The sequence below is a fragment of the Leishmania panamensis genome, assembly GCF_000755165.1.
Source record: "Leishmania panamensis strain MHOM/PA/94/PSC-1 chromosome 14 sequence".
Classification (NCBI taxonomy): domain Eukaryota; phylum Euglenozoa; class Kinetoplastea; order Trypanosomatida; family Trypanosomatidae; genus Leishmania; species Leishmania panamensis.
In genome coordinates, this window is record NC_025859.1 from 197,887 (window position 1) to 211,579 (window position 13,693).

The 13,693-nt window shown below is 60.2% G+C and overlaps 4 protein-coding genes across 4 annotated transcripts; all 4 read right to left on the reverse strand.

Annotated features, from left to right (window-relative positions):
* Window positions 1–906: 906 nt before the first annotated feature.
* LPMP_140560 (hypothetical protein) lies at window positions 907–4,377 on the reverse strand (the record flags this gene model as incomplete). Its single annotated transcript, XM_010698988.1, has 1 exon — window positions 907–4,377. One exon carries the CDS (start codon window positions 4,375–4,377, stop codon window positions 907–909), a length of 3,471 nt encoding a protein of 1,156 aa, XP_010697290.1.
* Window positions 4,378–5,560: 1,183 nt separating this feature from the next.
* On the reverse strand, window positions 5,561–5,941 carry LPMP_140570 (hypothetical protein; the record flags this gene model as incomplete). The annotated part of the gene is made up of 1 exon (XM_010698989.1): window positions 5,561–5,941. One exon carries the CDS (start codon window positions 5,939–5,941, stop codon window positions 5,561–5,563), a length of 381 nt encoding a protein of 126 aa, XP_010697291.1.
* A 593-nt stretch (window positions 5,942–6,534) lies between these two features.
* Window positions 6,535–10,464, reverse strand: LPMP_140580 (hypothetical protein; the record flags this gene model as incomplete). Its single annotated transcript, XM_010698990.1, has 1 exon — window positions 6,535–10,464. One exon carries the CDS (start codon window positions 10,462–10,464, stop codon window positions 6,535–6,537), a length of 3,930 nt encoding a protein of 1,309 aa, XP_010697292.1.
* Window positions 10,465–12,096: 1,632 nt separating this feature from the next.
* LPMP_140590 (hypothetical protein) lies at window positions 12,097–13,671 on the reverse strand (the record flags this gene model as incomplete). Its single annotated transcript, XM_010698991.1, has 1 exon — window positions 12,097–13,671. The coding sequence occupies one exon, from the start codon at window positions 13,669–13,671 to the stop codon at window positions 12,097–12,099; it is 1,575 nt and encodes a 524-aa protein (XP_010697293.1).
* Between the last annotated feature and the right edge of the window lie 22 nt (window positions 13,672–13,693).

The window sequence follows — 13,693 nt, forward strand, 5'->3', positions numbered from 1 at the left end:
TAGGGATAGCGATGGGGCGACGATGGTGACCTTCCCAATGAAAGCAAGCCGATCAGAGAGGGCTCCCGCTCACTCCACTATCTGTGGGGATAAGAAGCAGCAGCTCTCTCTTGCTGTGATGGAGTATCACCGAGCGAAGAGGGGGTTGGGGGTAGAGGGGCAGAGGAAACTGCCATTCATTCTTTGTGTCCCTGACGATGTGTGTGCGAGCCGATGATGAGGGAGACAAGCGTAGGAAGAATGGCGAGTGGGGAGGAAAGGCAGGGGAAATGGGTGAGAAAGGTAAGGCGCGGACATGTGAGCGGATCGTTGAGAAAGTGCAGTGGTGGTGTTCAGTAAAGGACCCCTCACTGAAATGAGATCCCTCCCCCCTCTCCCCTCTTCTCCATCCTCCATTTCATCCCCCCTACACCCCTTACACACATGCCCTTGACCAACAACCCGTCGACCCGACCACGCAGGAGGGCCCTCGTCGTATCATTAACAACATGCTCGTTGAACGTTAGCGCCTTTTGTTTTGCTTCTTCGGAGTGGCGTCACGTCTGCCCCCCAGCCTTATCGGCCAACAAGGGAGGCGAGACACGTTTAGCTCGCGTTACAGTGCAAAGAGGGAGAAGGAGCAAGCGGATTGTGGTGCGAACGGCAAGAGGCAAGTAGGGAGAGAGAGAGAAAGAGCAGAGGAGGCAGAGGCCACGGACGCGCGAGCGTTTGTACATGCACTCCCCCCACCGCCCCCTCCCATCTACCTCCCTCTCTCTCTACCCCCTTGCACCGTCCTCCTCTTTGTCATTTAAAGTAGCTTATTTGCCCCATCGAGGGTTAGCCTTCAGGAAAGAGAGCAGACAACAAGACCGACATCGTCCACCAAACTGTAGCCTTCTTTACGATTGCGTTGGTCCTAACGGCTTAGTGCTTGCCCTCTGATGTGAACAGCGCGCGGCTGTGGTACTTGCGCTTGTACCCTTGTGCTTTGCTACAGTCGAAGAACTTGACCTTCTCCGTGTCCTCGAGGTGCTGACGCACGAGGTGTAAGCCAGCTACACTGTAGTCCATGCGGCTGACGCTCTCATCCAGGCCCTCGGAGATGCACCGGCGAAGCACGGCGAGACGACGAGCACCTCGCACTTCAGAGACTTCGCCGCGGACGGCGGCGGCGCGCAGCCCCTGAATGGATGCCGACTCTGCGGGTATCATGACAAGCGCAAGAACCACCTTTGACGCTATCTCGTAGTTGAGCACGGCCTTCTCCGTCAGCATTGACTCTAGCGCCGTCAGCAGCGCATCGACGTGGATGCTGGTGAGCGACAGCAGCGTGTAGCGCAGCTCGCTCGGCCGGATCGTCTCGATGGTAGACCACAGAAACTCCCACTCCGACATGTTCAGCAGCAGCGGGTGGCGCGGCGTCGTGTCGTCGCCGCGCTGCTTGCGCTGCTGCTCAACGTTCACAATGTCTAGTGCTTCCATCAGCCTCTCCGCCGCCTCCGCCGTTGTGGCCGTCTGCTGGCCTGCAATGCCCACCTCAGCGGTCCCGGTACCGTTTGCGTCCCCCCCGTCGAGCCTCTGCAGGGCCGCGCGCTTGGCGGTCTCCTCGTCCATCGCTTCCTGCGCCATGCGTGCTTCCTCTTCGTGCGGAAAGACGATGTCTTGCGTGCGCAGGAAGCAGCGGATGCATCGGTCAGCGCCCGCGGTCGCGACGCACGTGCTATTGGCGGTTACGGACACTGCCCATAGACCGCGCTGGTGCTGACGGAAGAGCTGGATCATTATCCAGTTATCGCCGTCCCACTGCTTCACGGACCCGTCCATGGACACAGTGAAGACGTAGTGCGTGTCCTGCAGGAACTCCACCTGTGTGATGTAGTCGTCATGGGCGTGGATGGCGCGATGGCAGTCACCGAAGTCAGTGCCCCAGAAGCGCAACGACTTGTCCATGCCCACGGAGGCCACCAGCGTGCCGTCAGTGGAGAAGGAGAGCGACGTCGGAGGCAGCTTGTGCCCAAAGAGAGAGAGGTACGGCTTCATGCTATCCGCAAAGAAGAGCTGGATGTTGTTGTTCTGCAGACCCACCCCAAAGAAACGGTCATCCGGGCTGAAGGCGGCGCATAGCGGGGCCTCTGTCAGCTCAATCTCCTGCTCCTGCACGAGGGTGGCACCGCTGCCCCCAGCCCCTGCTGTCATTGCATTGTCATCCTCGCCACGATCTGCGCCACTGCTATCCGCGTTCTGAACCCCCTTGTCCTCGGTGAGTCCGATGGACCAGAAAAGTATTCGACGATCGGCCCCGAGCGTGACGAAGCCCGCGCCGTCCGGCTTCCGCACGATGTGCTTAACACCGCCAACGTGGATGGCCGTGTCGCGGAACAGCAGGGCAGACGACGCCACGTCGAGCAGCAAGACTGACCCGTCCTGTTGACCGACGCAGCAGAGCAAGGAGGAGATGGCGGACATGCAGGACGCGCCTTCGACGTCCACGCTGCCCACGTTGTTCAGCGCGCCCTTGAAATCCACGCGTGCCAGATTTGCTTCCTTGGCATCGTAGAAGTCATGATTGTCCAGGTGGTCGCTCTCCAGCAGGTCTTCCTTCACCGTCAGCGACCACATCATCACCTTCTCCTTACTCATCGACAGCAGCGCCGTGTCGGTGTCGACAAAAGCCAATTCGCGAATGTCATTGTGATGGCCCTTCCAGTCAAAGGTGTGGCGCGGCTTGAGATCCGTCAGCGTCAACACCGACGCACCTTCGCGGTCGCTCGTCGTCAGCGTCGTCGTGAAGGTCTCCATCGTGTTGCTACTGTACGTGACGGCGATGTGCAGTGTGTCGACCTCGCTGAGCTGATCGCGGGCCGTCGGCGGCACGAAGTGCACACTACGGATCTTCTGTGGGAGGAAGAAAGCGCGCAGAGAGACTACCTCTTCCGCAGCTGTCGCCGCCACAGCCGTGGCGGCGCGTGCGGCGGTGCCACCGTGCGATGGGCCCGCATGGTCTCCGTCGTCGTCGTCGTCGCCGTCTTCAGCACCGTCATCCTCGCCCACCGTGTTGCCCATCTTGTTCCTCTTACGGCTTGCCTTCTTACCCATGTTGTTCTTAGGACCCACGTCCGCCTCCTCGTTCTCCCCCTCTGCGCCGTCGTCGCCGTCGGTTGTCATCCCTGTCGCCGTTGCCGCCGCCCCCGGGCCACGTCGTCGCTTACGCTTGCGGTACAGCTTCTTCTTCACATCCTCGGCGGTCAGCACGTGGAACACCTCCACGGTGCGACTTGTGCACCCCACAATAAAGGCACCGTCGTGCGAGAAGTCAAGTGCTGTGATGGGCTTGTGGTACTTGCGCGGTACTGTGCCGTGGTCAAGGATCGCGCCATCCTCCAGCTTCGTCTCGGCGGAGGTGCCGTTGCGCGCGTTCGTGGTGCCGCTCTGCTCTGCCGCGGCCAGCAGCGGCTCTGTATTGTATACCTTCAAGTAATTCTCTCGCAGACCACAGTAGAGGCGGCGTCCCTGCGAGTCCACCATCATGGCGGTGATCTGCGTGTCAGAGGCGATGACAGTGTGGAGGCACTGGCGCAGGATGAGGTCCCAGGTCTTTACCAGGCCATCTGCCGATCCACTCAACAGCAGCGTGCGGTCGAACGCGGTGCTGCGCATATCACCAACGGTGCCGGTGCTGATAGACGAGGGGTGCACAACTGCTAGAGCCACAACACCACCGCGGTGCCCGCGCAGGCGGAACGACGCCTCTTGGCTTACAAGGTCCCAGACCGTGATGTCGGTGTCCTGTCCTGCCGAGCACAGCATCGAGCGGGGCGAGTCGACGGCAACGGCCAGCACTTGCGTGTCCACGCGGTGGCCAAGCGCGTAGAAGCGGCACACCGGCAGGCCGTAGTTGTTGGCAGCACTGCACGAGAACACCGCCACGTAGCCGTTCGAGTACCCGACAAATAAGAGCCAGCCGGTGCTGTATTGCTGCGACGCGGCACCACTGCCATTGTGCGCATCCACGTCGGCACCGAGCTTGCCGCCACGTTGGTTCGCCTCCATAGGCACAACGCGCAGGGTGGTGACCTCGACCGGCATCTTCACTTCGGCAGGGATGAGAGTGTGAAGCAGCTCTCCGCTGCGCACCGAGTAGACGCGGACGGCCTCGAGAGACGGCACGAAGACCGCCGCCGCTGACGTGGTGACCACGGGAGCAAGGGCCGAGCGACTACTGATGTCACGGCCCCCTCGGCTAAAAGAGCTAGTGCGCTGGCAGGCGTTTCTGCCGGTGGCGGCGGCAGTGTAGCGAGACGGCACCACTGCGACATCCATCGCGAGAGAGGCATTGCTCACTACAGCGCCGCCCTGTGGCCCAACGGCGTAGCGCAGGTATGTCTTCTCCACCATTGCGGCCCGTCGAATAGAGCGAAGAGGAGCAGAGGTGGAGTTGCAGGGAGGAACTCGTCACGGCGGCGAAGATGCGGATGCGAGTGTGCGGCCTTCACGTGCCGCTGTTTGGCGAACGCACACTCTACTCTTGTCTCTCTCTTTTTTTTCTCTCTCCCGTCAACGAGTAAAACAAAACAAGCAGCAACAAATGCGCGCAGCCACAGCTCGGGTATGCTGCCGTGTGGAATGGAGACGCAAGCTGGGGACGTGTGCGTGGGTATTTTTTGCTTTCCCTCTGTCCCTCGTCCTACAGGCGCGTGTGTATGTGTTTGTTTGTTTGATGGGGGGGTGGGGGTGGAGGGGAAGGGACGGCATCCAGATAGCTGTGCAGCACACCTCTGCAACTCCAAATGGGCAGGCACTCACGCGGGTGGACTGTCTAGACCCATCGACTTACATGACTCACGTACGCGGAGATGATTCCGCACGACTCCGCCCCCGTATGCGCGGCTAGATTGGTCGCACAGAGAAGGCAGTGAGCAGTGGCGTTCAAAGGAAAGAAAGGAGACACCCATGCACACACGGCTACGTTGCTGTGGCTACGGGAAAGGTGATCCAGCGAGTCGACTGATTTGTCAGAGGCAGAAGTGCAACACCCGTTCCCCGGCGACGAGCCTCCTTCCCTATCTTTTATATTTTCTTTTTTTGGACCCTTTTGCTTCGTCTGTACCGGGTAAACACACACAGACAGACCCCAACACGCACTACTTACCACCGTACGACACCCTCCACCTCTACTGCGCCCCCCTCCCCTCCACCTTCAGCATGCAAGGCGGCAAAGGAAAAAGAAACGCCGCATCATCACACAAACATCAACAGCAGTAGTGTTGCTGCTGTGGCTGCAGAGGCGGAGGGGGAGGGAGGTGTCAAGCGACACGCAGAGAGAGAGAGAGGCGGGGCCATACACACGAGAACACGAGGCGCACTGCTGCGTCTTTTGTATTTCTCGTCCTTTCTTCAGCCTCTTCGTCTTCGTCCCATCACTGTCCTTCAGAGATACTCACGTTGGAGGAAAAGGCGTGGGGACAAGACTGCTGCCACCATCAACACAGTTCTGAGGCACCCCCCTCTCCCCCCCCACACAGTTTCCCCAAGGCGTGCTCAGCATCGCTAGAGTATGACGGCCCAGAGGAAACGCGCGTTAGATGATCCCACCGAGCTTGTTCTCCAGCATCCAGCGACCCTTTTCAAACATAATTCCCCGCACTCGAGAGCTTGTCTGGCGAGAGGTGACCTCGAGTTCGTAGCGGACCTTGCGGCGGTAGAAGTCCTTGTCCGTCACTACGAGTGTCTTGTAGCCTTCCTTCAAAAGGCGACGATAGAGCTGGCACGCTTGCTCGGCGGTCGGCTCTATGGGCGGCAGGTGCTGACTCGACACGATGCGTTGCTGCTCCAGTTCCATGCGCCGGCGGTTGGCGCGGGTGTAGTCCGGAGGCCCCTCCTTCCACCACTTTCCACCGACGCCGAGCACGAAAGGCGTCCGGCAGAGCTGAAGCTGCACAGGCGATGTGCTAAGGGACATGGGGGCAATACGCTGGTAAAAAAAAAAAGAAAAGATGAGAGGTCTGGAGTCGTAGTGTTAGTAGAATATGCAGTGAGTGGCGTAGTCATCCAGTGCTGGGCTCCGCGCTGCTGTGCGAAATACACGCCGGTTGCAGGCGTGAGCTGACGCGTCTAAGCTACTTGTTTCGTTGGGGGCTCAACAGGATGAGTTCTATTCCCCCTTTCAATACAGCAGAGGAGAGCAGCGATGGAGAGGTCAGGTGGTGGAGGACAGGTGAGAGAGCGGGGGGATGGCGTCCAACGAGAGACAGAGAAAGAGGTGACCAGCGCATTAGTAGTACTCGTAGAGAGTCGTGGCTACCACAATCAAGGTTGCATCTTCAGCATACATGCAGTCTACACAGTTGAACAGACGTATTGATACCCCCCCTTCCACAAAACTAGACAGGCACAGAGTAGGCGTTCTGCGCGGCGTGGCTGCTCGAGCAATCTCTCCTTTGACGCTTGTTCGCTTCAATGGTCAATGTCCTGTAGTGCTTTCTCAAGCCGGTGCATGCATCGATCGGTACACGGGGGTAAGGGAGAAAGAAAAAAAATGAGCGCTGTCGTGCGTCAGTGCTGCTGGACATCCTCTAACCACGTTACCACAGGCTTGCGAAGGCGACGCGGCGGTACTGAAGCTGCACTGAGCGAATGGATTGTGGTATGCCTAGGCACTGGTGGAGCGGCAGAGATGCGGTGGTCAGCATCAGGCGCCACCTTCTCCTTTGCTGTATGGAAGGCAGGAGGCACGGCGCCAAGAGGAGTACTTCTGCTCCCGCGGTCCGCCCGCTTGCACTCCAATGCAGCGGCAGTGCAAATTGTCTCTGCAAAAGCGACCGACGCGCTCCCTCCTGCCGATAGTCGTCGGCGCGCTGCATCGTCGCAGTGGGCGCCTCCGTGTCTCTGGGGTCCCGATTTCCCGCTCGAAGGTTCACGATTGACGAGCGCGTCGCCGTTCCCGGTCAGTAGGCCCCACCCCATTGCAGTGCTTGGTGGCGTGATACAGGCTAACCTGGCATCGGTTCTACGGTGGTTGAGAGGGAGCTCGTTCAGACACCGACCCGTTGATCCCCGCGCTGGTGTCGAAGATGGCGCTTCGCACAGCGACACAGATAAGACAGGGACCGCTGAATGGGCAGCACCAGCGGTCGCGCACGAGGAGGCAGGCCTACTTGCCCCAGACTTGATGGAATGCCTTTGCCGAGGCACATGACGCGGCCACATCGCCAGCGATGGTGAGCGGAGCGGCGCTGACAGTCGGAACTGCGACTCCTGTTGGTTCCTCTGGCAAGACGGAGAGCCGTGGGAAGCCTCGGTTCTTGTCGGTGGGCTTCTTTTCAAGCTACGGTCTGGCGCCTCCCTGTCGATCGCTTCCACATCTCCATAGAGCAAAAACACTTGATGGGCCCGCGCCTCTTCTGCAGTCGGTGCAGCAGGAGGAGTGCCGATCTTGGGTGCGGCCACACTGCAGCGCTGATCCCTCTGATGCCGTTGAGAGGAGTAACTGAGACGTCCGTTTTGGGGTTGACAACCGCACTGCTGCCACTGTTGTGGTTCCTCTTGCTGGGGCAACGTTTTCCACACACCTGCGGCCGCCTTCTCGCTGAGAAGACTGCGTAGCACGCACTCGGGGACGAGCACTGTACGCCACCGCATCTGCCACTCTTCCTGTTCCAGCGCCCACAGTTGGCTCAGGTGCAGACGCCGATGTGTTTCTTGGCTCTGCAGCAGGAGCAGAGCGCCCGTGTGCGTGCAACGAACATGCAACCACTGCCGCAGGCGGTGCTCAGCTCCACAGAGAGTGCGTCGAACTGAGGCTTCGTCCTCCCGAAGATGCGCTGCTCTTGACGAGGCTGTAGAAGCCAGAGCTGGCGGCGTCGGCAAGGGGACGTCCACGTAAGCGGGAGCAGCGTGTTGTGGCGGCTGCTCATCCTCGTGAAGCTGCACTGTTTCGACGTGAAGCGCGCTAGAGCTCCAGGACCGTTGCTGTGCCTCCATCCTCACGCTATGTGACCGCGCGTGGCTAACGAGACGCGGCTGAGCAGCCGCCTCGACATCTTCACAGGAGTGCCGTGCGAGTCTTTCGGCGAGGCCCACTAGCCGCAGCAGTTCCGACACGGCGCTACGTGTCAGTAGTTCGCGAAGATGGGACTCGAGGTCGAGGAGAGGCGCCACCACGGCAGGATCAAGAGCACTCTGCTCTTGATCTTCCTTGGCTTGTGGTGCTGACGCGTGTGATGCGGGAGACTGGCTGATCGTGGACTCATTTTCATCTGCGAATTCTTCGATGCTGTAGTCCATCCACGAGCTTTGTAGCGAGGAGCTGCAGAGCAGATCGTTGGACGCCAAAGGGGCATCATCACCTGTTCGTTGCTTCGACTGCTGGTGTTGTACAAGCGTCACTCCTGGGCTGCCCTCGTGCGACTCACTCGCCTCCTCCGCAGCGGCGCAGCTCCAGCTCAGAAGGACGCATTCGGCACCCTCCTCCGCGGCCGCACCATCGTCGTCCCAGATATCTAAAATCCGGCAAGTGCCGCTGCCGGCACTGTCACCAGCGCCACGGGAGGCTGTTGTGGTGTGCCCGGGAGAGTCGTGTGTCTCACAGCAAGACAGACGAGTGTTCGACTGCGCTTGGAGTCGAGCGCGAGCCTGGGTGGCAACGGCGGCGGTGCGGGCACGAGCAAAAGCGCTCACGACGATCGACACTGTCTGCTTTACCACAGTCCCGCAGTACTCCCTCCGCCTTTGAGCCCCATTCTGCAGAGCTCCAGCATGTTCGGTGTCGTCATAAATGACCTGGCCTTCGTCAATAGACAAGCATGAGGCTACGTAGCGTAGATGCAGGGCCGTACCCCAGTCCCGCACATGCAGAACGTTTCGTCGACTGGAGTAGTAGAGCGTCCCTTTCCGCGCCAATGGTGGTGAGAGGGAGGCGACACCGACGCCTTCGTCGACATCCACGACAGACAGCGACATCCACATCGCCAAGAGGAGGCAGTGACCAAGCAAGCCCAGTGCAGGGCCTTCGTGCGCTTGAGCACTGCCGCCAGCGTCGCCACTGCAGCACCGCATGGCGGTCTCCACCACCCCCCTCCATGGGTCATTATGGTGTGGGGCCGCTGCATCCGCCGCCCCAATATCGTTCCGCGAGCCGGTGAGGCAGCGAAAGTGGTGGCGTTGGGCGAGTCGCCACACGCGATACAGACGACCGAAGACGACTTCAAAGTCGACTGCGTACCAGGAAAGGAGGGCAGCGACAACTGGCGCTTGTGCCGCGCGCCCCAGCGGCGGTGCTGAGCTCGACCAAGGGAATAGGGAGTGAGACGGCGCGCCAACACGAGGTGCCAACGAGCCATTACACTGCCACTTGTGTGGAGGCGAACTGAGGTGTAGCCGACACGTCACGACCCCATGCGCCTCGGGCTCAAGAAGCAGAGCGTGCGCGGTGGCGGAGCCACAGGGCAGCTTGCGCGAGCCATCAGCTGAACCGATCACGGCACACATTAATCGCTCAAGCACCCACACAAGCACCGCCTCTGCCTTGGAGATCTCTGGCAGCGCGGCTTCGATGAAGGGCAGAGAGAGCGGTGCTGCAGCTGCTCTCGATGCTGTGGCTCGGTAGCGCATCCAGCGAGACAGTCGGAGATGTGCGAAACCGCCCTCCTTTCCTGTCGGACAAGCGATACCCTCAGCTCTGGAACACAGGTCAGCAGAGCAGCACCAGCTCGAATCAGCATCAGCGCGGAACAACAGGTGTGTTTCCACTGCTGACGCACTTCCTGTCCTCCATTGCAACGTCGACGGCAACAAGCCCAACGCAGCCTCCAGAGCGCGAACAGTCAGCCACTGCGAGACGAGGTCCAACCATTGTCCGAGAGAGCAAAGCGAGTTGCACGTACGTAGCTCCGCCCACCAGCCGGGCGCGAATGCGATGGCATGGATTTCAGTCGATAGCTCTATCGAGGGTCGACACTGCGATGACGATGCATTTTGGATCCCAAGAAACATGAACCATTGAAAGAGCAGCCGCTGCGGCACACTTGTCTCATCGGAGAGTAGCACTGGGAGTGGGTTGGTGGTGGGCTGTCGTGTCGCCCATGCACGCGCATCGTTGAGCACCGCGAGAAGGGCGCACAGACGCCTGGACTCGGGTGTCGTAGAGTTGGCCGGCTGCTCACCAAACAAAACAGCCGTCGCCCTCTCTGCGTAGTGCTGAAGACGACGCCAAGTGATGAGGTCCTCGTCATGGTGGGCCTCGGCAAAATAGGGAACCAACGCGAGCTTCGAACCCGTTAGGCGGCCTGGTGGTGGTGTGACTATCGTCGCCCAGTGCGACCACAACACGTCATACGACACCGAGTAGGAAGAGCTGCGCTCCACGTAACACCACTGCATAGCCGTACCAGTCTCGGCCTCGCTACCAGAGTCCGAAAATGTGGGGCTGGCGAGGGTGAGCCCTATTGCCAGGGCTGGCACTCGCGACAGCCGCAGGAAGACCATTAGAAGCCACGTCAGGGTGCACGCCGTGCTGGACACCGAGGATGGCGTCGGAGGTGAAAGCCGGTGTCTTTTGCCATGAAATTCATCCGTTTCCTCCTCTTGAGTGACCCCAGCGCCGGTGTGTGCGTAGAGGGCGACGGTTAGAGCTCCCGCCACCGACTGCGACAAACTAAGACCACCGCTGATCCTGTCTGGATCGCCTGCGCTGTCATGAAGTACCACATCGAAAAGGACGCAGCGTAGTCGTATACACCGTGCAAACACGAGCGCATGGGAAAGCAGTGGCGGGGTAGCCGATGGCTGCTGCAATGCCGAGCCGTCTGTGGATGCCTGGTCGCAGAGGAGCGCACGCAGCTCGGTGAGGTGAATCTGGGGCAGAGAGTTGCAGGAGTACGCCGTCCCTTCTTGTCTGCTGCACGGATCGCACAGTGCCTCTTGTTCATAGTTTATGACACCACCACTCAGATCCGACGCGTCTGCGGTGGCCACCGCGGCTGTAGAGTAGCGAAGTGGCAGCGCCAGCGACAGATCCAGCACATTCCACGAGGCGGTGGATGAGTCCTTTATGGGATAGGCGAGGTTTGCTTGGTCGTCTGCAAGGAGGGGAGAGCACGAGGAGGAGGAGGAAAGGCCCTTACATAGCGACGGCGACGGCAGTGATGCCACTCGCGCCAGCGCCCATTCATCGCCTCCCCGTTCACATGTGTAGCAGGTGGCGGTGTGGTACGTAGTCATGATGAGTTATACGTACGGTGTCTAGGTTGAAAGCGACAAGAACGCAACTCGTGCAGGAGCACACATGCGCCCACCAGCAGGGGGAACGAAATGGAGGGTTAAATCGTGATGTGGTTGAAGGCACGCGTGCATAGCGGTGTTTGAGGTGCATCTATATGGTGCCAACGCCATCGGTGGCGCACGTTTGTTTGTCTATGATGTGTTTAGTGAGCGACTTCAGCTTCGCTGAATCAATAGCTGCCCGTCACGCAGGCGTGTGTGTGTACGTCTACGCGAGGTGCATGCGTGCGTGGCAATGGGAGTACTGCGCTCGCTCATCATGGCGAGAGGGCGAGAGAAAGAGAGGGAGGGGGAGAAAGAGGAACACTGACGGCACTTGTTTTTGGCCGACACGCACACGTCTCAGCAGGAGCGTCCGCCTTCTGTCAACTCTGCACGAGAGCAATCTCGGTTTTCGTCATCCCCCGCTGTGCCTACGATCGGGATCAGGAAGGAAAAAGAAGGGGCACCCATCTCATCGGACGCAGGCGCTTCACGCCCAGGGTATCAACCTGTGCGAGGCTGTCGACGTCACCGCGGTTTTCTCTCTTGCCGCATGCCCATCACTTATTCTCTCCATTTTGTTGCGCTGCGCGCTTCTCCTTGCGTTGTTTGCCAGTCGCTGATGGTGCATGGAGGGTGAGGTAGGAGAGAGTAGGAAAAAACAACAACACGCCTGCGTTCGGCCAAGGTCCCCCCTCGCCTTCGGCTCCTCTCTCTGCAGAGAGCGTACAGCTGGTGGTGGGGGGAGGGGGGAGGGCCCAAGGTGAGATACGAGCGCGCTGACGACGCAGGAGAGCCGTTTTGAACTTCACCCACGAGCGGCGAGTCACTGTCGCTCTCGCTTTCTTGGCAACCTCAGTAGAGAGAGCGAGTCCAGCGGATTCGGTTGTTGGCGTTACGCGCACCAAACACGTCCTTCCACTTCATCCCTGCTGCCGTCGAATCTGCAACAGCGGGGTGCAGGCGGCGGCACTCCTTCGCGAGGCGGTCGTACAGGAGAACATTTACAGTTGCTGCCAGGTTCATGCTGCCAGTCGTCGGGATAAAGACGACATCATCGACGTCGTGCTGCAAGTGATGGGCCGAAAGGGTCCCGTCTTCCGCACCGAAGACGTAGAATACCATCGGAAGAGACGCGGCAGTGAAAGCAGCGTCCTTCTCGCGGGGAGCAGCGCCGTTGCGGGCACGCTGCATTGTCTCCTGCCGAGTGAGATGGCCGAAAGGGTGCTCGTAGAATGGCAGAGGAATGGCTCCTTCCACCAGCTCCACGGCCACAACGCTCACGAGGGAGGGTGACGGTAACCGCGGCTCTTTTTGCCGGTGTCCGTAGTCGCCCCGCAGCACGTCAAACAGGACGTCCAGAGTAGGCACGCGCAGCTGCGGAATGTCACGTCCTGCGTGCGTGGGGTCGGTGCGCAGTGTGTGGGCGTACTCGGAGTGCGCCATGGCGTTCTGCAGCCGCGTTCCCGAGAAGATGAAGCTGCCGACGCGCTGTCGCACTGATCCTTCTGTGCTCTCCACAGCGTCCGGGGTGGTGGCGCGTGCCCAGACACCGCCACTCGCGTACGAGCGTGTGACTTCCTCTGTGGCCGTTTGCGTTGTTGCCACCGGAAGGGATACCGCTACTGTCGTGGCAGCGGTGGCGGGTCCATGCAAACCATAGCAGCGCATCGCTCGCAGAATGCCGCCCGCGTTTGCAGGTGTCTTTGGATTCTCAACCACAATGAAGAGAAGTGGCAAGGGCGAAGAATTGGCGGTGCCGCACTGCCGTGCCCCTTGCTGACACTGGTGGAGCAGACGGCGAAGAGCTTCGCGAGCGGCAGCCTTGTCATCACCACCCTCTTTGTGGCGGTGAGACGCACCAGTACCGGCAATGACAGACTCCGCCTCAGTCACTCTCCCGCTAGTTAAGTCGTCTCCCGCGTCGTCTCGTGGTCGCTTGCTCGGCTGATTAGGAGACAAGGCACCCTCTTCATCTGAGGCCTTTTCGTAGCGCATTGTGCCCGCGGTGCACGCTACTACGCCGGTTGCCAGGTGCGTCGTCCCGCCCGACGATACCCCTTCCAGGTGCTCCGTCATCATCACCCCATAGCGCGGTTTGCCCGTCACTGCGTCGAGAGGCGGCTGCAGCACCATGCCACAACGCCGGCAACGCCAGCGTGTGCGCAGATCGAGCGCCTGCCTCTTGCGCTCCTTGTAAGGCTTGCTGTGTGGAGGCGGGGTAGAGGAGCTGGGTGATGTGCCTACTGCTTTGCTGGCGGCATCACACGCAGACAAGGGGAGAGCGTGAGGTGAAGCGCAGCTTGACGCGGGTGCCGCGGCAGTCAGCGTCCCCTCACGCGCTACGCTATCCTCAGCCACCCACGGCACCATCTCGAAGAAAGACATCGACCACGCCGTCTTGGCGCCCCATCCTTTCTTTCCTGTCATTCTGGCTTGTGGCACGGGCGGT